Source organism: Oncorhynchus mykiss, chromosome 5 (assembly GCF_057628025.1).
Source record: "Oncorhynchus mykiss isolate SJ-2025 chromosome 5, ASM5762802v1, whole genome shotgun sequence".
Taxonomy (NCBI): domain Eukaryota; kingdom Metazoa; phylum Chordata; class Actinopteri; order Salmoniformes; family Salmonidae; genus Oncorhynchus; species Oncorhynchus mykiss.
The window spans coordinates 41685160-41712574 of record NC_143026.1 but is presented as its reverse complement, the minus strand read 5'-3'; the positions used below and the strand labels follow the sequence as shown (position 1 = coordinate 41712574).

The following is a 27415-nucleotide window of genomic DNA, read 5'->3' as shown; positions in this document are numbered from 1 at the left end:
GGTATTTGGTCACGCACACCAGCGGTGTTTGACCTTGAAAGAACAATGCAGAAAATACCTAATCCCAACTGTAAAATATGGTGGTGGATCTTTGATGTTATGGGGCTATTTTGTTTCCACTGGTCCTGGGGCCCTTGTTAAGGTCAATGGCATCATGAAGTTTACTGGATATTTTAGCTAAAAACCTGGTGACCTCAGCCAGGAAGCTGAACTTGGCCACAAATGGATCTTCCAACCAGAGCCCGACTTTAGCCTTTTGGGGACCCTAAGCGAGATTTGGTTGGGGGGGGGTTGCCGTTTTACAGCTAAATTCCTGCAATTCTACACATTTTGCCATGACCTATGCCATGTTAATATGATATATGAGTGAGATTTACTAATAAAATCAATGAGGGCGTCTGGAAGGTCATGGTCCCTGGGCACATGCACGTGCCCAGGGACAATAAAAGGCCACTTTAAAATGTGTATTTTTGTCACACAACACAATGCCACAGATGCCACAAGTTTTGAGGGAGTGTGCAATTGGCATGCTGACTGCAGGAATGTCCACCAGAGTTGTTGCCAGATAATTTAATGTTAATTTCTCTACCATATGCCGCCTCCAATATCGTTTTAGAGAATTTCACAGTACTTCCAACCGGCATCACAACCACAGACCACAGCCCAGGACCTCCACATCCGGCTTCTTCACCTGCGGGATCATCAGAGACCAGCCATCCGGACAGCTGACGAGACTGTGGGTTTGTACAACCAAAGATTTTTTGCACAAACTGTCAGAAACATCTCAGGAAAGCTCATCTGCGTGCTCGTCGTCCTCACCGGGGTCTTGACCTGACTGCAGTTTGGCGTCGCCACCAACTTCAATGGGGAAATCAAATCAAATCAAATTGTTCCTCTCTCTTGACCCACAGACCCTCGAAGGTTGGGGTATACATAGACTACGAACAAGGCCGGGTGTGGTTTTGTGACCTGGTAGCTCGACGCCATATCTACTGTTACATGGGCTGCAACTTTGCTGACACGCTCTATCCATACTTCAGCCCAGGGGTCAATCCCAGTCGCAATAAAGCCCCATTGGTCATCTCTCCTGTCAAAGACTAAATCTACACTGTAGGACAAATGGAAAGGTTGATATTCATTTAAAACGTCTGTTTATCTCAATACATGTTACAGATATCCAAATCTATGTAAAGTAAGTATACTCACATAAGAGATATTATGTAAAGATTAATAGGCGGCTGTACGTTGATTGGTTGTTAACCATGTTGTATTTTTCCGGCATTTGGACAAAGCATTGGGATGTTGGTTTAGACACAATTCTTCCTACAAGCACTGCAGTGGTCAGTAAGAAATTACTGCTTTTTCAAACAGAAAGATAATACACATTCTTAAAATAAGTAATAATGTTAGTAATAATAATGATATTATTAACCGTTATTTTACCAAGATTTTTTTTTAGTAATCAAATAGTGTATCAAGACATTAAGAAATATTAAATACTACAATAAAGTTGCTATCTTGAAAAGGGTTGTTCTTCAATCACTGCACCGGAGTAAACTGAGTAAACTGAATATACAGTAGTTCACATGACAAGGTATGCAGACAGGTAGAATCTTCTCATTCTGGATTTGGGATTCTAACATTCCGGACGCTGGATTCCTCTGTTCCAGCCTCACCTCTTCGGAACTGCAACAGAGGAAAAACAGACCACCAATGACATCACAATTCCATCCTTATGGGAAGTCAACCTGGCTCCAATACAATCACTTCTATCCTTAGGCCCTAGGCCCTTGTTCTGTTCGTATACCTATAACCTTAATGCCTGTGACGAGGATGATCAATACGACAGCCGGTAATAATGATTCTTACCTTACTAAACAGGGTTCCTGTTTTCTGGAAGATGGAAGGTTTCTTTGAAGTGTGGGTTGGCTTGGCGAGTTCTACTGAGTTATTTGGAAGGGGAAGGGACTCGGGCTGGGACAGAGGTGGGGACAGAGGCTGGGACAGAGGCGGGGGTTGGGAGAAGGGATTGGTGTTTACATACGGCTGGCTTTGAGAGTATGTTTGGGGAGGTGAGTAGGATTGGGTTTGAGAATACGATTGAGGTGGTAAGTAAGATTGGGTTTGGGATGATGAGTAGGATTGGGGTGGTGAGTAGGATTGCGTTGCAGGTTGTGAGTAGGATTCAGGTTCAGAGTAAGGCTTTGTTTGTGAATAGGGTTGAGTGTGTGAGTAGGACTTGGGTGGTGAGTAGGACTGAGCTGATAGTTGTGAGTCGGGTTGTGTCTGTGAGAAGGGCTGTGTGTTTAGGTAGGGCTGGGGCAGCAGGGTGGAGGCTGGTAAGAGGGTTGGAGGGGGAGGGGGTGGGAAGCTGTCTCCCCCATCGTCCCCGTCTCCCCCCTCCACCTCCACCTCCACCTCCCCCCCGTCGGTTGTACCAGTCTCAGACAGCTGGTAGTGTTTCTTCCTCAGCTCTCCCAGACGAACTCTCTCCTGTTCCAGCTGATTCTCTAGCTCCAACACCTTCACCTACAGCACCGAGAATGGAGAAGAGGACGTTCACCTACACACACATCCAGTTGGTCACATGGAATAATATGTCCCTGGCCCCACACACACACACACAAAAACATACACACAAAACATACACAAACAGCTATAAGTGGCTGTAGGCAGAGTAGGCAGAGCAGTACAAGCTGCTGCAATGACATACCTGAGACTCAATCTCTTGAGTCTTCACTTTGATCAGGGAGATGCCTGAGAAGTCCATGGGTTCTGGAGAGAAGCGAGGACAAGGACTCAGAACTCAGGGGTACAATACACCCAAACCATTATACAACATTTATTTTATACAATCCTCCACCCCATAGCTGCAGGAAGTAGTTTGGCGGTGGGGGTGCTGAAGAAAAAATGATGCCCTTACTGAAGATGTCTATATCTGTCCACTAATACAGAACTAGTAGACGTTCTTATCCACAGCTACAGTTGAAGCCGGAAGTTTACATACACTTAGGTTGGAGTCATTAAAACTCGTTTTTCAACCACTCCACAAATTTCTTGTTAACAAACTATAGTTTTGTCTAGTCGGTTAGGACATCTACTTTGTGCATGACACAAGTAATTTTCCAACAATTGTTTACAGACAGATTATTTCACTTATAATTCACTGTATCACAATTCCAGTGGGTCAGAAGTTTACATACACTAAGTTGACTGTGCCTTTAAACAGCTTGGAAAATTCCAGAAATTGATGTCACGGCTTTAGAAGCTTCTGATAGGCTAATTGACATCATTTGAGTCAATTGGAGGTGTACCTGTGGAGGTATTTCAAGGCCTACCTTCAAACTCAGTGCCTCTTTGCTTGACATCATGGGAAAATCAAAAGAAATCAGCAAAGACCTCTACAAGTCTGGTTCATCCTTGGGAGCAATTCCCAAACACCTGAAGGTACCACATTCATCTGTACAAACAATAATAGTACACAAGTATAAACACCATGGGACCACGCACCGTCATACCGCTCAGGAAGGAGAGACATTCTGTCTCCTAGAGATGAACGTATTTTTGGTGCGAAAAACGCAAATCAATCCCAGAACAACAGCAAAGGACCTTGTGAAGATGTTGGAGGAAACAGGTACAAAAGTATCTATATCCACAGAAAGTCCTATATCGACATAACCTGAAAGGCCGCTCAGCAAGGAAGAAGCCACTGCTCCAAAACCGCCATAAAAAAGCCAGACTACGGTTTGCAACTGCACATGGGGACAAAGATCGTACTTTTTGGAGAAATGTCCCCTGGTCTGATGAAACAAATATAGAACTGTTTGGCCATAATGACCATCGTTATGTTTGGAAGAAAAAGGGGGACGCTTGCAAGCCGAAGAACACCATCCCAACCGTCAAGCACGGGGGTGGCAGCATCATGTTATGAGGGTGCTTTTCTGCAGGAGGGACTGGTGCACTTCACAAAATAGATGGCATCATGAGGGAGGAAAATTATGTGGATATGTTGAAGCAACATCTCCAGACATTAAAGCTTGGTCGCAAATAGGTCTTCCAAATGGACAATGACCCCAAGCAAACTTCCAAAGTTGTGGCAAAATGGCTTAAGGACAACAAAGTCAAGGTATTGGAGTGGCCATCACAAAGCCCTGACCTAAATCCTATTGAACATTTGTGGGCAGAACTGAAAAAGCGTGTGCGAGCAAGGAGGCCTACAAACCTGACTCAGTTACACAAGCTCTGTCAGGAGGAATGGGTCAAAATTCACCCAACTTATTGTGGGGAGCTTGTGGAAAGCTACCCAAAACGTTTGACTCAAGTTAAATAATTTAAAGGCAATGCTATCAAATACTAGTTGAGTGTATTGAAACTTCTGACCCACTGGGAATGTGATGAAAGAAATAAAAGCTGAAAAAAATCATTCTCTCTACTATTATTCTGACATTTCACATTCTTAAAATAAAGTGGTGATCCTAACTGACCTAAGACAGGGCATTTTTACTAGGATTAAATGTTAGGAATTGTGAAAAACTTATTTTAAATGTATTTTGCTAAGGTGTATGTAAACTTCCGACTTTTTCTGTACTTACAGTAGAGAGTGCATATATTTTCATACGGGTCCCCTGTGGGAATCGAACCCACAATCCAGGCATTGCAAGCACCATGCTCTACCAACTGAGCCACATCATCACATCATATCATCATAAACCACTTGATGTCTCAATGTACTCAATTACTGTATTGGTCATTGTTTTTCTTCATGGTGATGGAAAGTCTACAGGTACAAACCTAGATGACCAGCCTATGTACTATACAGTAATGTACATTTACATTAAGTGGTTTGTAAGGATGGTAAATTACTTCTGCACAAAAAAGTGGTTGTTTTCCCATGTTATTTGATCAAGAAAGTGGGTGTTTTGCCCATAACTTTGCACTTTTGGATATAAATGTTTGAGGACAGGCTTTTGTACTTTGTGGATTCCATTAGAATGACATCACAGAGAAAGGATCAGGGCAACAACTCTTAATATTCCAACTATTGAATCCTGCAAGATACTCTTCTTAAATTATACAATTACCTTTTTTTTTGCCAAAGTGGAGATGCTGAAAATGTTTTGCCAGTGCTGCAGACGTCTATATTGGTCTGCTAATACCAGTAAAGGCCCAGTGTACTACTTGTGTGAATTTCTTATTAATATAGTCTCAGAAACTCAATCCTAGGCAACAGTGACTATGGTCTGGTTTCAATGACTCTTTTGGCAACTTCGATAAGAGAAAATAATTGTTCCTGTGTGGGTACTCTTCAGACAGACAACAGAATGTCACAATTCGAAACCAAAGTTTGCAAGGAAAACCTTTGCAGTGGCTTTAGGGAAGGTAGTTGATACAAACTAGACACGTGTGAAATGCCCTCAATAAAACTAACTGGCGTGATCTCCAGCTTGCTAGCTACTAGTTTGTATTTTAAGTGGCTAAGGTAGCAACGTAGGCATTGGACGTAGTTCCTCTTTGCCAAGAGAGTCCGTCGTTGAAACCAGACCCTAGTCACGGTTGCCTACGGTCTGGTTTTTCGAGACTACCTTCCTCCTCTCCCTCTTTTCACCTCTCTCAGTGATTTGCCTCTGTCCGTGATTGGTGGAGGTCACCACTATGGCAGCCATGTCGTTGACGTGTCTCGAGGCCTGCTGCAGCGTCGACAGCTTCTTGCTGTTGCGGTCCGCCTTCACCTGTAGCCACGGCAACACAGGGGGAGACGAGGGGTCCATTGTCAAGTCAGCGAATATGAAGACGGAATCAGCTGTGTGTGTGTATGTGTTGTACCTTGGAGGCAGCGACCAGCTGGGCGGTACTAGCAGCGATCTCATGAGAACAGACGATGAGCTCCTCGTATTTACCCCCGCTAGTTACCACCTTGTCAGCTGAGTCTCTGCCAGCCGGGAGAGAGAGGAAACAAGATATATCAATTTGTTTGGACAAAAAGTGGGTTTTACACACAAATATCTCAATTTTGGGATTCAGCCCTACGACAACGTGACTAGTATCACTGCTGTAACAACAGTCCACTGTATATAGTATACGTGTGTAATGTGTATATCAAGTCAGTACTTACAGCATCTGAGTGGCGCCCCAGCCCACTGACTTGGAGGCAGAGATGAGGCCTTCAGTCCAACAGGAGTTCTTAGCATAGAACTCCTTCACTGATGCTGCCCCCTGTGGAGAAAACACATCACTGAGCCCAGAGCCTAATACAGATGTGCTCAACCTTTTGGAGGTCCACTATTTGACTATGTCGATAAGTATGGAAGTACAGCCTATTCTAAACACAAATGTAATATTTAGAACTCACTCTGCCGCTTTCCACAATGTCTTTCTGCAGGTCAGTGGCAGCGGTCACCAGCATGTGGATGGCCTTCATTAGGTCTGAACAGGAGCCTAGGATGCTGAGAGGGAGAGAGAGAAGAGGAGAGAAATTGAGAGGGAGACTGAGAAAAAGCATATTGACTCTGTAAGCTACAGTGATAGCTCCTCCAGCACATAACGTTAGTTAGTAAATACAGAGTTATTGTTGAGTTAATCCACTGTGTACTGTTGTGTTCTGTGTTCCATTGTGTTCTGTGATCTACTATGTACTATTGTGTTTTGTGTTCTGTGTACTATTGTGTAGTATTGTGTTCTGTGTTCTATGTTCTACTGTGTTTCGCTGACCTCTGGTTGACCTCCAGTTTGACCCCAGACATGTCTCTCCTGGCCTGGTTCAGGATCTCCTGTTCACAACATGGGTAGAAAAGACATGAGGAACGTCCTCAACAATGACATGCTCTGTGTGTGTGTGTGTGTTCTTACGTCCATGCGGAGTACAGCCTCCTCTATTGCAGTAGAGGTAGCAGTCATCTCTTTATCCACCATTTCCCCCAGCTCCTCTTTTAGAACATCCTGCCCTTGAAAACGCAGATCCTACACAGGAAATACACTTCCATTACATCCTGTCCTATCCTGCATTGACACAAAATGGCTGCCAGTGCACTGACCACAGAACGTTGCTCTCAACAGGAATGCTTATTCCACTAGCTGCAGTTCTCCGTGTGTGATGACCCCGTCCGTACCTGTCCCATAGTGAGTATACGTCGCATTACATAGCGTATCGTAGTAGGGTCGGCTCTATGTAACGTGGCTCTGGACTTCAGCTCGTGTAGGAACTGCAGACAGTGAGTGGAAGCTTCTCTACAACTGTCAGTCAGACCTAGAGGGAGAGAGCGAAAGGGATGAGTGTGTGTGTTTGTGAGCATGCTTGCGTGCGTGCAGTGTGTGTCTCTTACGGTCGGCCTGGTCAGTAGGAGCACTGTGTGCTGTAGCTCCTCCGTTGACGATGGTGTCAGAAGCTAGATGGGAGAACTGCGTCACAGCCCTCAGAAGACCACTGGCATCTGAGACAGACAGGACAGAGACAGGAGATTATACAAACACACACACAAACACGCATGCCGTGCGCACACACAAGGTGGTTACACACCGTCCATATTTCCAAGGTAGACCATGTGACTCTGCTGCATCTTGTCCAAAGAACCCAGGGTGAACTCAGCTCGGTTCACCAGGTAATCTGGAGAGCAGGTGCAGCGTACGTGTATGGGGTCGTCCAGTTTGGACACAGCGTCCAGTATGATGCCTTCAGCCTCCACCACGGCACACTGGAGCAGACAGAACTGTTCCTCTTGCAGCTTCCTGGTCAGCTCACCCTCACGAGATGCCTGGAGTAACACACACACACACACCGGAAAGATTACAGGTTAACACACCTATACGCGCATGCTCGTATGTGTGCACAGAGACACGTATGCACGCACAACTGCTTCACACACACACACAGCCCATACCCGTTGCTGTAGTTGTTGTCTCAGACTGTCCATCTCTCTGGATGTCCTGTCGTTGTCCTGCTCCAGAGAGCTGCGTTGGAGCTGCGCCTGCTGCCATAAAGAGGACAGCTCAGCATCTTTCTCCCTCACAGAGCGCAGCAGCCCCTCTTTCTCGATCTGGAGACCCATCAGGGCACTGTTCATCTGAGAACCAGTCTGAAAGGGGAGACAGATACATAAACATGTCTCTCAACCTTATTTGTATCAAGGACTGACAAGTATAGGTCCTCCATTTGCTAGGGACCAGCAGACAGGTTCCTACCATCTCCTTGTTCTGCAGGGCATTGTTGGCACGTGACACCTCTGCTCGACTCTGCTCCAGCTCTCGCTTCAGTCTGTCAATCTCCACTCTCTGCTCCGCGTTTATAGCCAGCTGTAATCTCACACACACACACACACACACACACACACGTCAATTCATCAGAATGTCCTCCAATGTCTTACTACACAGCACAAGTTCGACTTCAAGTTCAAGTCTAGTGTGTCGACAGCCCATACCTGTTGCTGTAGCTGTTGCCTCAGGCTGGCCATCTCTCTGGCTGATCTGTCCCTGTCCTGCTCCATGGAGCTGTGATGGAGCTGAGCCTGCTGCTGTAGGGAGGACACTTCACCCTCTTTCTCCCTCAAACAGCGCAGCAGTTCCTCCCTCTCTCGCTGGAGACCCTGCAGAGCACCAGTCATTTGGGAACCAGCCTGGGGAAGCGGGAAGAGTTCTGATTGGTTCAAGAAGGACACACAAAATAACAAAAGGGTAGAGTCGAGTTTGAGAGACGGAAAAACACTTTCCCGTGCTTCTACCTAAATAAGCCTACCATGTCGTTGTTGCCTACCATCTCTTTGTTGTTCAGGACAATGTGGACTTCACCCAACGCTGCTCTCTGGTCCAACAGCTCTCTGTTCAGCCGATCCATCTCCTGCTTCTGCTGCTCCAGCTACAAAGACAGGACAGAGAAAACACGCAGAGAAGTCAGGAAACACAAGGACAAACATCAACAATTGTTAAACCTACAAGAGTAAGAATCATCCTGGAGAAATAGACCCTGAACCTGCTCCATATTTGCTACAAACTCTAGGGGTTAGAGGTCAGGGGTTAATGGTTATAGTACCTTGAGTCTATTCGCCTGTCGAAGGTGGTCCACCTCGCTGGCCAGCTGCTGTTTGGCCATGGCCAATTCCTGCTGGTTCTGCTGGGTGCTGGACAAGAACCGGACTGTCTCTGCATTCTGAACACACGCACACAATATTGTGTCAGCTCCCAAAAGGCATAGAAATTCTCAGTGTGCAGTGTCTGTACCTTCTTCAGTAGATCAGCGTGGCTGGTGACCAGTTCAGCATGTCGCTCTTTGAGCTGAGAAAAACGCAGCTCAGCTGCCTGGGCTCGACCTGTAGGGGGAGGACGGGGTTAATAGGTGTGTGTGTGTGTGTGTGTGTGTGTGTCCGTCCATGTGTATACTCACCATCAGCCTCCTGGTATCCAGCCTGTACCCCTGTTAGGGAGGCGGTGGCCTGTCGTAAGGCCCCTACCTCCATGCGCAGGTGTTCATTGTCCACCAGAGCCATCTGCTTATGGGTCCTCTGGTCCTCCAGCTCTGCTTCCAGCCTGTTCACCTGAGACTTCAGCTGGGTCACACACCTCTGAGCCTAGGGAGAGAGGGGTGGGAGGAGGGGTCAAACACACACATGCATACATTCTGAGTCACGCCTACACCTGCACACAGACAGATAGACAGAGACACGCATGCAAGCAAACACACACACCTCCGTTTTGAGGAGCTGCAGCTCTGGTTTGATGATCTCCAGCTCCTTCCTCAGAGCCTCTGCCTCCGTCAGAGCTGGAGACGGAGATCTTCTGAGGGATACCAGAGGCAAACCAGAAACGGTTATTATTTCACAATCATTTCTCCTCAAAAAATGTGGTTAGACAAGTGTTACGTTAGCTCAGTGAAAAGAGAAGATCTTTCATTTACCTTTGATCAAATCCAGCATCAGGAGCTCCCAGCTGGCTTAACATGTTGTACGGTTGCTGTCGAACAAATGGATGCAGACAGTTATGAGGCAATTGGTAATTATCATGTAAATAACACTAGGTTCAATAGCATAGTGTAAAATAAAGTAATGGGAGAGTGTCCAGTCGTACCTGTGGTGCTTGGCTGTAGTCTGGCTGTGGCGCCGCATCGACTTCTTCATAAGGCTCCTCATTGGGCATCACCACCACCGGCCGCTCGTACTCCGCCAGCGCAGAGGCACGCAGGAAGTTCGGCGGAGACTACAGGTGTTGCACACACACACACACACAAGTGAACATACGGAACACAGAGATAGAAAATGAAAACAGGTATTGGTGGGAATGACCAATTCCCCACAAACACAAACTACGTGGCTTACATCTGGCAGGTCAGGGATCTGAATAAACTTTTTGAAGAACTCCGTCTCTCTGGCTCGATCAAATAACTTTGTGAGGCTGGAAGACAACAGGGCAGAGATCACTCAAACCATACGCCGTGCATACCGGTGCACACACACACAAGACAGTCAATAGTTGTGTAGGCAAACCTGTTGAACAGATCACGGAATCTCTCCCGGTGTCCGAGAAGAGAGTCAGCTGAAACACCTGGAACACAGAGCAGGACCACACATGTCTAATAGACGAGTACAGGTCAGATTTAGAAATCCAGAGGGCTACAGGCCTGGGGTTTTGTGTATGTGCGTGTGACTGACAGCTGTGCAGTTTGAACAGTAGTTTGACAGAGAAGTGGTAGAGCCAGCTGCAGTCCAGTATAACAGGAATTAGAGGTCCCAGGCGACACTGTCCGGCCGGAGTGGTGGACTTGCCCGCGTTGGCATCCAGCTGCCGCCAAACTGTTAGGAAGACACGGATGGTTATGGCTTCATTCAACTGAGAAGCAATGCATAAAGGAGAATGAAAGCCTTAGCTGAAAGACCCACCTGTCTCGGACATTGTCAGAGCAGCATCCAGGTAATCTAACAGCTCATGAGTCATATCAAATCTGTAGAGAAGAGAACCCCTTACAGTGAACAGCTTAACAGAGATCACCTGCAAATGTAGCTCACCTCAGAAACAGCTCAGCAAACCCTGATTTGGTGTTGAGAGAGACATTTGCACCCAGGTTTTGGGGTACAGTATGGTGCTATTGACTCACATTTTGTTGACGTCAGTTCCTGCCTCTCTCTCCACCGTCTCGTCTGTGGCCTCCAGGTTACCTGGAATAACCTTGTGCTGGGGAAGAAAGAATGCATGTACAATACCAGAAAGGTTTGTCTGCAGGAGAAAGTGTTGGCCCCACGACAACTTTTGATGTTACATCTACTATTAGTTAACATAATAGCACCTCCCCCAGTACAGAGAAGGCACTGTCATCACAAGGATACAGTATGTTCTAGGTGGTATATGTATGCAATGCACGGGGTCTCACCTTCACATGGAAGTCCATTTTGAGGGACAGGAACTTGGCCGAAAGGGACACAATATGGCCGTACCTATCATGCAAGTTCCCCTGGAAATACATATGGTCAAAATCCATTGTCATCATTTTTTTTGTGTACCTTTATTTAACTAGGCAAGACAGTTAAGAACACATTCCTATTTACAATGGCGGCCTTGGAACAGTGGGTTAACTGCCTCGTTCAGGGGCAGAACGACAGATTTTTACCTGTTCAGCTCGGGGATTCGATCGAGCAACCTTTCGGTTACTGGCCCAACGCTCTAACCACCGCCCCCCATAATACGTCCTAAGTTTCAATGTCATCAACTCCTGTAAAGGTAGCGTCAAACGAGTACTCACCCAGAGTACGCCCATGTCTTTGACGTTCCTGCTGTATCTATGAGAGTCTCTCACAGCCTGAGAAACACACAGGGGAGAGGAGTCACTCACAGGACCTTACAGCAAGGAGAGACTCCTAAGATGTGACACTGGACGTACAGGGAAGTTTGGCAGGAAGAAGAGAAGGAAGAGATAGAAGAGGAGAAGAGATCTCATGAAGGAAGAGATAGAAGAAACGCAGTATGGGGGACATGAATGGGATGACTAACGTTATGGTGCCCGTCCCGGAGGACTTTGTGCAGCATGTAGCAGAACTTCCAGCTGATGATGGCGTTGGAGGAGAGCGGCAGGTTGATGATGAACGACCAGAACGTTGTGGCTCCGCCCTCCTTATGGGTCCCCATGATGATGTCGGCACCGTCGTCAAGGAGGAACCAATGATGTATATAAAACACACCAGACAGACAGACACCCCCGCAAGACCAAGAAACAAACAAATATTTATTACATCTCAAATCATGGGTGTCAATATGAATAGGCCTGGGAGGAATGGTAAATGATACATGTTATCAAAACATGGTGGATATACTTAAGAGGTAGCCTCACACACACATTTCTCCAGATGGTTGGAGTGTGTTTAAAGGGCGTGTCTAGGACATGTTTGGAAAGGATACTGCGTGCATATTTCTCCTTCAGCGGTGTCTCACTGGAGGTGATGCTTTTACTGATGCTGTGGAGCTGAGTGGAAGAAAGGAGAGGGGAGGAAAGGGGACAGTGGGAGAGGTGACAGGGAGAGAATCAGTCACCACCTGCCTACAGTACCCGTCAAAGGTTTGGACACACCTACTCATTCAAGGGTTTGTCTTGATTTGACTATTTTCTACATTGTAGAATAATAGTGAAGACATCAAAACTATGAATGAATACATATGGAATCGTGTACTGTAGTAACCAAAAATGTTTTAAACAAAATCAAAATATATTTTATATGGGAGATTCTTCAAAGTAGCCACCCGTTGCCACGCTCAAGGTACTAAACGATATCATAACCGCCATCGACAAAAGACAGTACTGTGCAGCCGTCTTCATCGACCTGGCCAAGGCTTTCAACTCTGTCAATCACCGTATTCTTATCGGCAGACTCAACAGCCTTGGTTTCTCAAATGACTGCCTCGCCTGGTTCACTTCTCAGATAGAGTTCAGTGTGTCAAATCGGAGGGCCTGTTGTCCGGACCACTGGCAGCCTCTATGGGGGTACCACAGGGTTCAATTCTCGGGCTGACCCTTTTCTCTGTATATATCAATGATGTTGCTCTTGCTGCGGGTGATTCCTTGATCCACTTCTACGCAGACAACCCCTTTCTGTATACATCTGGCCCTTCTTTGGACACTGTGTTAACAAACCTCCAAACGAGCTTCAATGCCATATAACACTCCTTCCGTGGCCTCCAACTGATCTTAAACGGAAGTAAAACTAAATGCATGCTCTTCAACCGATCGCTGCCCGCACCCGCCCGCCCGACTAGCATCACTACTCGGGACGGTTCTGACATGTGGACAACTACAAATACCTAGGTGTCTAGCTAGACTGTAAACTCTCATTTCAGACTCATGTTAAGCATCTCAAATCCAAAATTAAATCTAGAATCGGCTTCCAATTTTACAAACAAAGCTGACTATCCTACCGATCCTCGACGATATCATTTACAAAACAGCCTCCAACACTCTACTCAGCAAACTGGATGCAGTCTATCACAGTGCCATCTGTTTTGTCACCAAAGCCTCAACACCCACCACTGCGACCTTTATGCTCTCGTCGCCAGACCCACTGGCTCCAGGTCATCTATAAGTCTTTGCTAGGTAAAGCTCCGCCTTACCTCCTGTAGCACGCGCTCCAGCAGGTATATCTCACTGGTCATCCCCAAAGCCAACACCTCCTCTGGCCGCCTTTCCTTACAGTTCTCTGCTGCCAATGACTGGAACAATTTGCAAAAATCGCTCATATCTCCCTCACTAACTTTAAGCATCAGCTATCAGAGCAGCTCACAGATCGATGCAGCTGTACGCAGCCCTTCTGTAAATAGCCCATCCAACAACCTACCTCATCCCCATATTGTTTTTATTTACTTTTTTTGCACACTAGTATTTCTACTTGCACATCATTATCTGCACATCTATCACTCCAGTGTTAATTTGTTAAATTGTAATTACTTTGCTACTATGGCCTATTTATTGCCTTACCTCCTTACTCCATTTGCACACACTGTATATCGATGTTTCTATTGTTTTTGACTGTACTTTTGTTTATCCCATGTGTAACTCTGTGTTGTTGTTTTTTGTCGCACTGCTTAGCTTTATCTTGGCCAGGTCACAGTTGTAAATGAGAACTTGTTCTCAACTGGCCGACCTGGTGAAAAAAAAATGTACAAATAAAATGACAGCTTTGCACACTCTTGGAATTCCCTCAACCAGCTTCATGAGGTAGTCAGATGGAATGTACTTCAATTAACAGGTGTGCCTTGTTAAAAGTTAAATTAGTGGAATTTCTTTCCTTCTTAATGCATTTGAGCCAATCAGTTGTGACAAGGTAGGAGGGGTACACAGAAGACTGTTCAGAGGTCTATTTGGTAAAAGACCAAGTCCATTTATGGAAAGAACAGCTCAAATAAGCTAAGAGAAACAACAGTCCATCATTTCTTTAAGACATTAAGGTCAGTCAATACGGAACTTTGAAAGTTTCTTCAAGTACAGTCGCAAAAACCATCAAGCACTAAGATGAAACTGGCTCTCATGAGGACCGCCACATCAAAGGAAGACCCAGAGTTACCTCTGCTGCAGAGGATAAGTTAATTCGAGTTAACTGCACCTCAGATTGCAGCCTAAATAAATGTTCACAGAGTTCAAGTAACAGACACAACTCAACATCAACTGTTCAGAGGTCAAATTGCTACAAAGAAACCACTACTAAAGGACACCAATAAGCTTGGGAAAGAAAACCAGCCCTGTCGCAGACCAGGATGTCTTGCTCCCAGACAGACTAAACAACTCATTTTTTTGTTGTTGTTTTTTTTTACCCCTTTTTCTCCCCAAAGCTACTATCTTGTCTCATCGCTACAACTCCCGTACGGGCTCGGGAGAGACGAAGGTTGAAAGTCCGATACACAACCCAACCAAGCCGCACTGCTTCTTAACACAGCGCGCATCCAACCCGGAAGCCAGCTGCACCAATGTGTCGGAGGAAACACCGTGCACCTGGCAACCTTGGTTAGCACGCACTGCGCCCAGCCCGCCACAGGAGTCACTGGTGCGCGATGAGACAAGGACATCCCTACCGACCAATCCCTCCCTAACCCAGATGACGCTAGGCCAATTGTGCATCGCCCCACGGACCTCCCGGTCGCGGCCGGTTATGACAGAGCCTGGGCGCGAACCCAGGGACTCTGATGGCACAGCTGGCGCTGCAGTACAGCACCCTTAACCACTGCGCCACCCGGGGGGCCCTAAACAACTTCTTTGCTCGCTTTGAGGACAATACAGTGCCACTGACACGGTCCGCTACCAAAACCTGCGGACTCTCCTTCACTGCAGCCGACGTGAGTAAACATCTAAACGTGTTAACCCTCGCAGGGCTGCAGGCCCAGACTGCATCCACAGCCGCGTCCTCAGAGCATGCTCAGTGCGCAGACCAGCTGGCTGGTGTGCTTTAGGGACATATTCAATCAATCCTTATCCCAGTCTGCTGTTCCCACATGCTTCAAGAGGGCCACCATTGGTCCTGTTCCCAAGAAAGCTAAGGTAACTGAGCTAAATGACTACCGCCCTGTAGCACTCACTTCCGTCATCATGAAGTGCTTTGAGAGACTAGTCAAGGACCACATCAACTCCACCCTACCTGACACCCTAGACCCACTCCAATGTGCTTACTGCCCAAATAGGTCCACAGACGATTCAATCGCAACCACACTGCACACTGCCCTAACCCATCTGGACAAGAGGAATACCTATGTGAAAATGCTGTTCATCGACTACAGCTCAGCATTTAACACCATTTAACACCATAGTACCCTCCAAATTCGTCATCAAGCTCGAGACCCTGGGTCTCAACCCCGCCCTGTGCAACTGGGTACTGGACTTCCTGGCGGGCCACCCCCAGGTGGTGAGAGTAGGTAACAACATCTCCACCCCGCTGATCCTCAACACTGGGGCCCCACAAGGGTGCGTTCTGAGCCCTCTCCTGTACTCCCTGTTCACCCACGACTGCATGGCCATGCACGCCTCCAACTCAATCATCAAGTTTGCAGATGACACTACAGTGGTAGGCTTGATTACCAACAACGACGAGACGGCCTACCGGGAGGAGGTGAGGGCCCTCGGAGTGTGGTGTCAGGAAAATAACCTCACACTCAACGTCAACAAAACAAAGGAGATGATCGTGGACTTCAGGAAACAGCAGAGGGAGCACCCCCCTGTCCACATCGACGGGACAGTAGTGGAGAGGGTAGTAAGTTTTAAGTTCCTCAGCGTACACATCATGGACAAACTGAATTGGTCCACCCACACAGACAGAGTGGTGAAGGCGGAGCAGCAGAAATTCGGCTTGTCACCAAAAGCTCTCAAACTTTTACAGATGCACAATCGAGAGCATCCTGTCGGGCTGTATCACCGCCTGGTACGGCAACTGCTCCGCCCTCAACCATAAGGCTCTCCAGAGGGCAGTGAGGTCTGCACAACGCATCACCGGGGGCAAACTACCTTCCCTCCAGGACACCTACACCACCCGATGTCACAGGAAGGCCATAAAGATCATCAAGTACAACAACCACCCGAGCCACTGCCTGTTCACCCCGCTATCATCCAGAAGGCGAGGTCAGTACAGGTGCATCAAAGCAGGGACCGAGAGACTGAAAAACAGCTTCTATCTCAAGGCCATCAGACTGTTAAATAGCCACCAGTAACATTGAGTGGCTGCTGCCAACATACTGACTCAACTCCAGCCACTTTAATAATGGAAAAATGGATGTAAAAAATGTATCACTAGCCACTTTAAACAATGGCACTTAATAGAATGTTTACATACCCTACATTACTCATCTCATATGTATATACTGTACTATATACCATCTACTGCATTTTGCCATATTTATGTAATACATGTATCACTAGCCACTTTAAACAATGCCACTTTTATATGTTTACATACCCTACATTACTCATCTCATATGTATATACACTGTACTCGATACCATCTACTGCATCTTGCCTATGCCGTTCTGTACCATCACTCATTCATATATCTTTATGTACATATTCTCCATCCCTTTACACTTTTATGTATAAGGTAGTTATTGTGAAATTGTTAGGTTAGATTACTGGTTGATTATTACTGCATTGTCGGAACTAGAAGCACAAGCATTTCGCTACACTCGCATTAACATCTGCTAACCATGTGTATGTGACAAATAAAATTTGATTTAAAGACTGTTGGAACAGCATTCCAGGTGAAGCTGGTTGAGAGAATGCCAAAAGTGTCATCAAGACAAAGGGTGGCTACTTTGAAAAATCTGTATAACTTTGTATAACACTTTTTTGGTTACTACCCAATTCCATATGTTATTTCATAGTTTTGATGTCTTCATTATTATTCTACAATGTAGTAAATAGTAAAAATAGTCCAAACTTTTGACCGGTACTGTACACCTTTGAGAACAATGGGACAATGAGAGACACAGCACATACTATTGATAGGCAGAACTCGAAGAATAGTTGTGTTCAAAGTGAGGCATGGCATGAGGAAATTGTCACAATTTTTTAAATTTTCTTTTTACATATATGTGGTCAAAAATAAGTGTACTACATTGTTATAACTCCAAAGGTTTTCCCAGTTCCTTTTGAAGAAGTTGGACTGTAAAAAATATATCTGTTGTTGAAATGATTTTCATGATACAGATGTTTCTGGAGTAAGTTTTTTATCTTTATCTGACTAAAATGTACTCATTATAACACAATTAATACTGAAATAAAAACAGATATGTGTATGTTGTCACAGAAATACATTATCCAAAGATATGTTCACACACTAATCACCATACAACCTTGACACAGACACAATCCTAAATAATCGTTGATTTAAAATAAATATGTAAATGAGGGAACTTTTTTTTTCTAAAACAAAAAAAGGTTGGATTTAAGTTTACCTGTAGTTTTCCAAACTGTTCTTTCTCCGCAGCCAATTGCTTCTCTGTTTTATTCTCGCTTTTGTTTTTCGGTTTACTCGAGCTCATTTTGCCGGTGTAATCTACTGGGATGAAATACCCGTCTAGTTGCTGTCCCACCCTGGCAGTTTGCCGATACCTGTCTGCTCTGGGTTGTCAATCTACAATGGGGATGGCACGTCAGAATCACGCGACGCGCAAACCGGTGTATCAATACCTTCTCCGATCAGTGACAGAGTGAATGATAGTAGTAGCAAATTACAGGTGGAAATACTGTATTAATGAATGGACATTATTTATTCTCTAAATTATATGCTGAGGTCGTTTATTTTTGCGCAACGCACTGTGCATTCCTGCGCGTAATCTTTTGCGCAATCTTCATTCCATTACAGGTTTTTCTCCGATATTTTACGTAACAAAATTGTATATGTAAAAAAACAAGAAGCAAGTATTAATCGTATTTTTCATTCATCATGTTATCAAAATCACATAAGACCTGGCATTTGAAGTGGTTATTAAAATGTTTACTGCAGTGGTACATTTTTCTTAGTATTTGCATAGCTGAATATAAATTATTTTACATAAAAAGTAATGAGTACAAAAACATTAATTACAAAATGTTGACATCAAAAATACAAAAACAATTTGCTAATGAGAAAGTGAGGTTCAGGTTTCTTTTCAATGCAGCAGTCTCTCTTACCTCATCAGTCATCCCATTGGAGCCATCCAGCAGGTTTGCAGGCAGTGAAACCGGAATGACAATAACCCAGAAGCACCATTCAACAGGTCTGAATGACTGGTTTCACATCTCACAATCATATTACTAAATGGTTCCTAAATAGCTTATGACCAGGACTGCGAAGGGCAGGACATTGGACATTTAACACTAAACACGTTTTAAATGTTGTTAAAACAATAGTTTAAAAAGTTTCATGTATCGTATAACATAACATAACTTTTCACATAAAGAAATGTAAGTCCTTCTTTGGTTTCCTAAAAAAGCAGTTTAATTCATTCATTGGCTTGCTATCGCTCTGTCCCTGGTTCTGATTGGAGGAGATTTCACCTTTGACCCAAAGTGTCACTTCCTGGATTGTGACTGATATAGGTTTGGGACTGGGGGCAAAGCCATACCAATGTGACTACGGTCTCAATGGCTACAGTAGAAAACAGAGTAGTCTGCAGCCTCCATCATCACCCCTTCTAGACTTTCCAGGCCAGGTGTGTGAAGGTGTGTTTAGGTAGATGTCCCTCCCCTCTATAGCCCCCCAGGTTCCTCGTTCCTCTGGAAGGGCTGAGTGTTCCTGGGTGGAGTATCACCATCCAGCTGGGTGAAAACATGAGAGATGGGAGGAGCACTGTAAATCACTACCAGTTCACACCCTTACGTTGCACCCCACACTTCCATAGTATTATGTGATGTCTTAATGGTAATCGGCCCAACAGTATGAAATGATCTGTGGTATTTTGGTCAGAATAATTATTGTATCTATAGTATAAAACACATGAAAGCACGTACCCGGCTGGTTTGACTGGGTCTTGTGGTGTAGGTGGAGCTCTGGTTGGGGTGGTGATCGGGATTGCTGTGATTGTGTCTGTCACAGTTACGACTGTGGTTCCCATGGCTACTGTTGCCACTGTTTTGGCCGATGCTGAGGCTGATGATAGCGTCACAGTTAGAGGACGGGCTGTGGGAGGGGCATAAAGGTTGTAGGGTTGTGCGTTCCAGGCTAGCCACCATCTGACGAGATTCATCTAGCAGCCTTTGTAGATTATTGGTGGAGGAACGCTGGTCCTCCTGGGGGAATGGACAAAATTGAAAATGTTTAAACTTTAAGACTGAATCCTGGCCAATTACTTTTCTTTATCTCTACATTATGAATTAATTATGAAGATCAGGAGTTTTTCCTCTCAGGCTGTGGTCCACTCACATTGTCTAAAGCTGCAAAAAGACCTCCCAGGTTGCCGTTGACAACACCTTGTTCATTGGCGGTTGTTGGAGAGGCGGAGTCATTCGCAAGACCGAGGCTCCTCCTACTCCGTGAGGAAGGGGAGGGGCTATCCAGGTACACACAGGTGAGATCACCTTGGCTGGGAAAGCAGTCAATCAATCAATCAATCCTACTATTCCTGAGACAAATTTGGGGTCAATATAAAAGAGTGTACCATTCTTTCTCTGTATATTCTGTCCCTACCAGGTGTTACGAGGGCTGATGTCCACCAGCAATATGGAGGAGTCCTCTGCCTCTGGTCCTCCATTAAACACAGCTAGGAGCTCCATCCCTGCATCTGTCCCTGTCTCAGAGCTGCCTGCTTCAGACAGGCTAGGTTCACTCTGTTCCTGGCCTTCAGCTATACATCTACACCCACAGCTGGGTCCTGTCTGTCCGTCAACCATACTACCAAAGCCATAGCTCTGCCCTGCCTGTACTTCAGGCAAACTACCACAGCCACAACTAGCTGTCTTATAGGAGCTAGGTCCTGTCTGTCCCTCAACCATACTGCTACACCCACATTCAGGGGACTCAGTCCTCTCCACCAGGGAGCCGGCATTCGTACCGATTCCATCCTCACACAATGACTCCCTGCATTCTTTTCCTGATGTGCCCTGGTGGCTGTAGTTCGAGACTCCGTCGCTAGCTTTACCAGAAGTGTGACCCACATTCCCGCTGTTATTCTCGCTGAAATTCCCACTTACTCCACTCTGACTCCTGGTCCCCCTGCCTTCTTTTCTTGAAGCTCCTTGGCGGCTGTAGCTGGGGACTCTGTCGCTAATGCTAACTTGATCGACAGTGCGGTTTAACGAACCCTCATTCCCACTAACTCCACTCTGACTCTGTATCCCTCTGCCTTCTCTCCTTGCTGATTTATTTTGGCTGCGGTAGCTAGCGATGCGGTCGCTCAGCGACAGTGTGGTGGTTCCCGGGGCTAGGCTACTACGGGTTGTCATGGTTTCCTTGCTAGCTCTCCTTCGTGTTTCCTGGCTGCTGTAGTTTGATTCATGTTCGCAGAGTTCGGTGAGTTGTTGTTGCTCTTGTTGCCTAAGATACGTGCCTTGGTTTCCTGAAACAGTGGACAGGTAGTCGCTGAAGTTGACGCTAGCTTGGCCTGGCGATCGAGTTCGACTAAGCGTTCCTGTGGCGGCGGCTATGCTTGGTGTCTCCATGGTTTCTCTACTCTCTCTACCTGTCATTGTTTCCTGGTGACTTGACTCTCGGTTGGTGTAGGAACTGGGAGTACGGGGGTTTGATATGTTCTGGTTCTCTCTCTTCGTCGATGAAAAACCGTCACTAACGCTGCTAGCTTGGACCATTGCGTGACTCAGCAACTCTCTGGGGACAGCATCATTGAGGTCCCGGGTTGTTACTGCACCGTCAGTGAGGTCAGAGGTCAAAACTGAAACACTACTTTCATCCTCCTGTTGGGGTGCCTGTCTCTCTCCTGTGACAAGGAGGGGGAAGGGGGGTTCTGGACAGTTTGGGTGGTGGTCTATTCTTCTGCTTAAAGTCTGTCTGTAGACTGACCCTGTTGCTCGTCTCTCTGTCCCTCCTACTCTCTCTGTTCCCTGACTGGTAAGAGACACCATTTCAGCACCTCCTCTAAAGCCAAATAAACAACAGCAAAATATCTGAGACTGTGCACAACATCAACTGAGTAGAATAAATATACACATGCACAAACACCCAGCTCACCTCCCATGTGGCCCCTGTCCCTCGGCCTGTTTCAGGGCCTCCCGGGTGCTCTCCAGGTTCAACTGAAGCAGCTGCAGGTCATTCTGCTGGTTCTCACACACCTGGAACACACACAATTAGGATTGTGGACACTTCATGCATATCAGGTCAGGGTAAATGATACTTTCATCGATTGACCCAGTGTAAATTACTATTCATTTACACCAATATCTTATATTTACATCAATATTTAATCTTAGTCTGGGTAACTTTGGGCCAAATACAGCTCCTTAGCCTCTTCAGGTTAACTGTGTCAGGGTTGAGTCAGGGCCCAGGTATGTGACACACCACCAATACAGACAGCGTCTAACAGCCGAGGTGGAGAACATTCCTGACGTTCCACAGGTATGCTGTAGAACCTGACCGACAGCCCAGCCCAATGCGCTGTGGGTAAAAAGTGTGGAGGTAGAGATAAGGTAAGAGGTGACACACCTGGCGTAGACAGTGCAGCTCCGACTCTGTGCGCTCCTGCTTGGAACGAGCCAATCCCAGCAGCTCATCCTTCCAGCTCTCCCCCTCACCTGGGAGACAGGAACCATGTCAAAAGCAGTCACAACAGCTTCTTATCAATAGTTCGGGAGAAATGTGTAATATATTTTCTTGGTAAGCGATCTAAAATAATGCACAATGAGACGAGAGAAGCTGGGGTGGTTCAATCAGCCAGTCTATCTATCTTAATACAGTCAATAAGAATAACAATGATTAGGAAGAGGAACTAGATGTTCCTGTTTAGGGAAACAATGACCTGGAACTATAGCACTACAGGCATCCTCCCTACTGTTCCAGAGGAGGCCCTGTCATTACACTGGGAAACATTGCCTCTATGGGTTGGTACCAGAAAAGACAGGGGTTTGGGTGGCTGGGGTTTAAGTTGCTGTAAATCACACCGTGACAAACATATTTGTGAAAATTGTTCACTCAAAAGTCCTATATAAATAAACTTGGTTGAATGTGAGGTACCCGAGAGAGCCAGCTCCCTGCGCAGCAGCTGTCCTTCCTGCTTCAGACGGATGATGTCCTCTCTCTGGGCACTGCCCTCTGTTACCTGCTGCTGTAACTCCTCTACAACCACAACACAGGGAGAGGGAAAAAGAGAGGGGGCAGTGTAGTGAGAGGGGGCAGTGTAATGTACTGTATCTCTGAGCCATGTACTCTGGAACCTGTACCTTTGAGCCGTGTGTTCTCGTGCCGGACCTCTCTGTATCGCCGTTTGTGCTCCTCGACCTCCCTGAGCACCCTGGCCTCCCGTGAGTGACTCTCCTTCAGCGACCCCTCCATCTCCCGCAGGCGCCCAGACAGATCTACGATGTGATTGGTTGCCTCCGTCACATCCTTGTCCTGGTGGGGGAAGAAGAGGTTATATACAGTGGGTATCATAAGTATTCACCCCTCTTGGATTTTTTCACATTTTGTTGTGTTACAAAGTGGGATTGAAATTGATTTAATTTAAATTTTTTGTCAACAATCTACACAACATACTCTGTAATGTCAAAGTAGAAGAGAATTTCTTTACAAATGTTAGAATTTATGAAAAATAAAACACTAATATATCTTGATTACATAAGTCAATACATGTTAGAATCACCTTTGGTAGTGATTACAGCTGGGAACCTTTCTGTTTAAGTGAAACATTTGCCCATTATTCTTTTCAAAATTCTTAATTCTCTGTCAAATTGGTTGTTGCCATAGATTTTTAAGTTATGGGTATGCTTGTAATCGTTAAGAACTGGTAAGAACTGAGTTTTCAGGAAGAAAAAAAAAACGGAATGGCGCTAAGCACAGGTAAAATCCTATAGGAAAACCTGGTTCAGTCTGCTTTCCACCAGACACTGGGAAATTAATTAATCTTTCACCAGGACAATAACCTAAAACACAAGGTGAAATCTACACTGGAGTTATTACCAAGAAGACAGTGAGTGTTCCTGAGTGGCCAAGATACAGTTTTGACTTAAATCTGCTTGAAAATATACGGCAAGAACTGAAAATTGTTGTCTAGCAATAGTCAACATCCAATTTGACAGAGCTTGAAGAATTTTGAAGAGAATAATGGGCAAATGTTGCACAATCCAGATATGAAAAGCTCTTAGAGACTTACCCAGAAAGACTCACAGCTGTAATCGCTGCCAAAGGTGATTCTAACATGTATTGACTAAGGGGGTTGAATATTAAGATTGAATATTTATGTTAACATTTTGTTTACAAATGTTCGAATTTTTCTTATACTTTGCCAGAGTTTTTTGTGTAGATCATTGATACAAAAATGACAATTAAATCCATTTTAATCCCACTTTGTAACACAACAAAATGTGGAAAAAGTCAAGGGGTGTGAATACCTTCTGAAGGCACTGTATATTTGTAATTTTCTTTTCACTCTGTCATTTGGGTCATTATTGTGGAGTAACTACAATGTTGTTGATCCATCATCAATTTTCTCCCTTCACAGCCATTGAACTATGTAGCTGTTTTAAAGTCACCAATGCCTCCTTGAGCAGTTTCCTTTCTGTCCGTTGTGTCTGGGAGGTTTAGTACATCATCCACAGCATAATTATTAACTTGTTACCTAACTACCAATCACTGCCCTTCTTCATGAGGCTTTTGAAAAGCTTTCTGGTCTTTGTAGTTGAATCAGTGCTTGAAATTCAATACTTGACTAAGGGACCTTACAGATGTGTGTATGCGGGACAGACGAATGGGTAGTCATTCATAAATCATATCAACCCCTATTATTTCACACAAAGTGAGTCTATGTAACTTATTATGCAATTTGTTAAGCCAAATGTTCCTTCTGAACTAATTTAGTCTTGCCTAATCAAAACGAGTAAATCATTTGGCAAACATGATATTTGAGTTATTCAATTTGTATTCATTTGTTAACCTTTCTAGAATTTTCTTTTCACTTTGATATTATGGAGTATTTTGTGTAGATCGATGACAAAAAAAATCATACCCTAAATCCACTTCAATCTCACTTTGTCACGCATCAAAATGTGAAAAAAATCCAAGGGGGGGGTGAACACTTATGATAACCACTGTGCAATTTACAGTCTGCATGTCTGTAATCTCGGCAGGGGCGTCACTTTCACCCAAAGTTAATTTGAAATTGCATTTTTGTGCCCCCCAGTTTTATCATTGGAATGTGATACCAAATGAGGGAACGGTGTGCTTTAGGACCAATGTGGACACCTCCAAGCGGTCAGGTAGGCTGTTTGGAGTGTTTATCTTACTGGATTAAAAAAATAATAATGTAGGTCCCTCCCTTCTAAAACCAAAGTTACGCCCCTGAATCTCGGCACCCAGAACCAAATCAGATAGGCTGTCGTGAGAGACTAGCATGTCTGTAACTGCATGGCCTTACTACTCTATTACAGGGTAATCAGAGTTAGAGACAAAGGTTAAAGAAAGCAAGCCTACCTTGAGTCTGAGCATGGTGCTGAGCTCCTCCCCTCTGACTTGCAGAGAGCCCAGCTGGGCTGACAAAGACATCACTGTGGAGTTCAGACTTTGGTTCTTCTCCTGGTGGCGGGGGGAGACAAAACAACACAACACCAGAAACCCTTTATTTTACAGTCCTGTTTAAGAACACAACACCGGAAACATGGACTGTAAATAACCACATCAGTACAACACCAAATTGGCTGTGTGTGTGTGTGCTTGTACCTTCAGGTCGTGACAGTGTTGGCTGGTGTACTGCTGTTTCTTCCCTAGCTCGAGCAGCTGTTGCTGGGTAGAGTTGAGCTCCCTGTGGCCTTCCTTCTCCCGGGCCTCCACGACATGAACCCTCTTAGTTACAGCTCTGATCACCTCATTACGCTTCTGAAGCTCATCTAAGACAAGCAAACACACATTATGACACACAGATTGATACACATACAAGCAAAAACACACACACAGCATGCATGCATGCATACGCATAAACACCAGAGACCTTATCAATGCAATTCCCAGACCTGTCGTATTCAAAGCAAACATCATAAAATAATACAGAGGATGCAATTCACCATTTAAGTATGAATGTAACTACCCATCATTGAGGTTATTTTTGGGAATGTACACACACAGATGATGAATGGAATATTTTGTGTTCATTTGAGGCCTGTGTCCCCTCTCTCACCCTCCAGGCGAGCACACCTCTGCTCCAGGGTCAGGACTCTCTGGCGGTCTTGTTCCCAGGCAGTGAGCTGCTTGTGGTGGGCAGCAGCCATGGTGTTGAGCTCCTGGTCCCGGTCTTTCAGTTCACAAATCAGCAGCTGCAGCTCCCGCCTCTGCCTTTGGATGGTGGCACTCTCCATCTCACCAAGAGGCTATTATAACACACACACACAGACAGACAGACACATACCCAAATGTAAATACAGGAGTGAGTAAGTATGCACACACACACCTCCACAAACATGTAGAGAGTACCAGTACTGACCTGCTACCTATAATGGTAGCCTTGCTAGCTCATAGTAATAGTTTCACATTTTATCAACCAGTCATTAGCTACCATGGGCAATTACACCTTAATATCATTAACATTCTATTCTGCATTCTGTGATTCTATCGAGGATACAATGATGTAACAAAGGAGAACATAAGCAGCGTGTTCCATTTGGCTTTATGTGTTGTGTAAAAAGCAGCACCTCCCACCATTCTGTCCTGTAGGAGGGGTAGAGACAGGGAGGGGGGTTGGGTGTAGAGGCTTCCTGTGGGACTGAGGCTTGGGGGACTTCTGGCTGACTGGCTGGCCATCTTCTGTCCCTCACTCTGAGCTGAGGTGGACACTAGGGAAGGCTCCTCGATAGAAGCTCCTACATTCTTCTGCAAAAATGGAGCCATTGCCATTCATGTTAGAATTTCTCATTTGACTAGACTAGTAGCCTAACCAAGGCAAGACAAAATAAAAACGTATAAAATTAGTTTTCCAAACATTTTAGGGATGAAATATAGCAGGTCCAATAACAGTGATTTGCTCACTATTACCTTTTTCACCGGTGTGCTGTGCCAGGGATCACATGGAGTGACTGAAAACACAAATACACGTTTTTGTTTAAAATACAGTTACTGCCAGCTTTCTCAGACATAGCCGACTCAATTCAACTCCACGATTTACAATGGAGTTGAGCGGCGACTAGTGTGGGCAGACGGGAGACATTGTCCTATGTAACTGCATGCTATTCTGTGGGTGCTGAAATCAGTAGTTCTTAATAAAAACGTAATTGTATGTGATGTCGTAACTCCAGTCCGCCCACACTAGTCGCCGCTCAACTCCATCGTAAATCGTGGAGTTGAATCGGCTATCTCGACACCAGAATAACTGTGATGAGACACACACACACCAAAATAGCTGTGTGATGATGAGTGTCCAGATCCTCCATTTGGATTGAATGTTCTTCTACTGCCTTGGTCCATCTCCACTCAGTCATGGCGGTTTTTGTAACTTGTACTGTTACAGTTCTGATTAACCTTAACGCTAGCTAACTACGCTAACGTTCAACAGATTTAGATGGGCATCTCATGATCATTGTCTGCTATTAAATCATGGAACCATTTACATAAATAATTTGACAACAAAATGCAGAGCATAATCAAATAAAATGGATTACTCCACAATTATCTCACACTATGTTAATTTGGAAATGGAAATATCCAGCTAGCCTAGCATTAAATTCCTGTTGAACGTTTGCACATTTTCAAATCACTTGTTGTGATGGCCGCGGAGGAGTGGATGTCAAGGCACACACGTGAATGCCTATCGTATAACGTCAAAATAAAATCATATTAGGAGTTCTATATAA

The 27415-nt window shown here is 45.2% G+C and overlaps 2 protein-coding genes across 4 annotated transcripts; both read right to left on the bottom strand.

Moving 5' to 3' along the window:
• Nucleotides 1-1134: 1134 nt before the first annotated feature.
• hip1ra (huntingtin interacting protein 1 related a) lies at nt 1135-18725 on the bottom strand. Of its 2 annotated transcripts, none has more exons than XM_090234849.1 (32): nt 18608-18725; nt 12370-12433; nt 11965-12107; nt 11717-11773; nt 11348-11428; nt 11075-11151; nt 10860-10921; nt 10632-10772; nt 10467-10524; nt 10299-10374; nt 10051-10179; nt 9881-9936; nt 9672-9762; nt 9371-9554; nt 9208-9296; nt 9020-9136; nt 8744-8845; nt 8412-8606; nt 8176-8286; nt 7875-8069; nt 7514-7748; nt 7320-7427; nt 7107-7243; nt 6847-6957; nt 6709-6767; nt 6350-6443; nt 6113-6213; nt 5824-5929; nt 5606-5729; nt 2714-2775; nt 1870-2529; nt 1135-1686 (listed from the first exon to the last, which is right to left on the bottom strand). In XM_090234849.1, exons 1-32 carry the CDS (start codon nt 18617-18619, stop codon nt 1618-1620), a joined length of 3906 nt encoding a protein of 1301 aa, XP_090090975.1. In that variant the 5' UTR covers nt 18620-18725; the 3' UTR covers nt 1135-1617. The 2 variants fall into 2 exon arrangements, with proteins under 2 accessions (XP_090090975.1, XP_021458580.3); XM_021602905.3 differs by lacking the exon at nt 18608-18725 and adding an exon at nt 17890-18085.
• ccdc62 (coiled-coil domain containing 62) lies at nt 18410-27350 on the bottom strand. 2 transcript variants are annotated; one of them, XM_021602906.3, is made up of 13 exons: nt 26957-27350; nt 26601-26641; nt 26268-26438; nt 25750-25939; nt 25296-25462; nt 25050-25151; nt 22805-22976; nt 22599-22700; nt 22071-22159; nt 21600-21700; nt 19839-19998; nt 19427-19705; nt 18410-19234 (listed from the first exon to the last, which is right to left on the bottom strand). In XM_021602906.3, exons 1-13 carry the CDS (start codon nt 27027-27029, stop codon nt 19166-19168), a joined length of 1716 nt encoding a protein of 571 aa, XP_021458581.3. In that variant the 5' UTR covers nt 27030-27350; the 3' UTR covers nt 18410-19165. The 2 variants fall into 2 exon arrangements, with proteins under 2 accessions (XP_021458581.3, XP_036833426.2); XM_036977531.2 differs by lacking the exons at nt 26601-26641; nt 26957-27350 and having other exon boundaries at nt 26261-26394.
• Between the last annotated feature and the right edge of the window lie 65 nt (nt 27351-27415).

Excerpts from the sequence above, each read along its gene's own strand:
- ccdc62 (XM_021602906.3), bottom strand. The coding sequence starts at position 27,029 with ATGGACCAAGGCAGTAGAAGAACATTCAATCCAAATGGAGGATCTGGA. Across the intron at positions 25,463-25,749 it reads GAGGTGTGCTCGCCTGGAGG|ATGAGCTTCAGAAGCGTAAT; the intron begins GTGAGAGAGGGG and ends TGCTTGTCTTAG. Across the intron at positions 19,235-19,426 it reads GACCCAGTCAAACCAGCCGG|CTGGATGGTGATACTCCACC; the intron begins GTACGTGCTTTC and ends GTTTTCACCCAG.
- hip1ra (XM_021602905.3), bottom strand. The coding sequence starts at position 17,976 with ATGAGCTCGAGTAAACCGAAAAACAAAAGCGAGAATAAAACAGAGAAG. Across the intron at positions 9,937-10,050 it reads ACTACAGCCAAGCACCACAG|CAACCGTACAACATGTTAAG; the intron begins GTACGACTGGAC and ends TTTGTTCGACAG. Across the intron at positions 2,776-5,605 it reads GAGGCAAATCACTGAGAGAG|AACCCATGGACTTCTCAGGC; the intron begins GTGAAAAGAGGG and ends GCTTCTCTCCAG.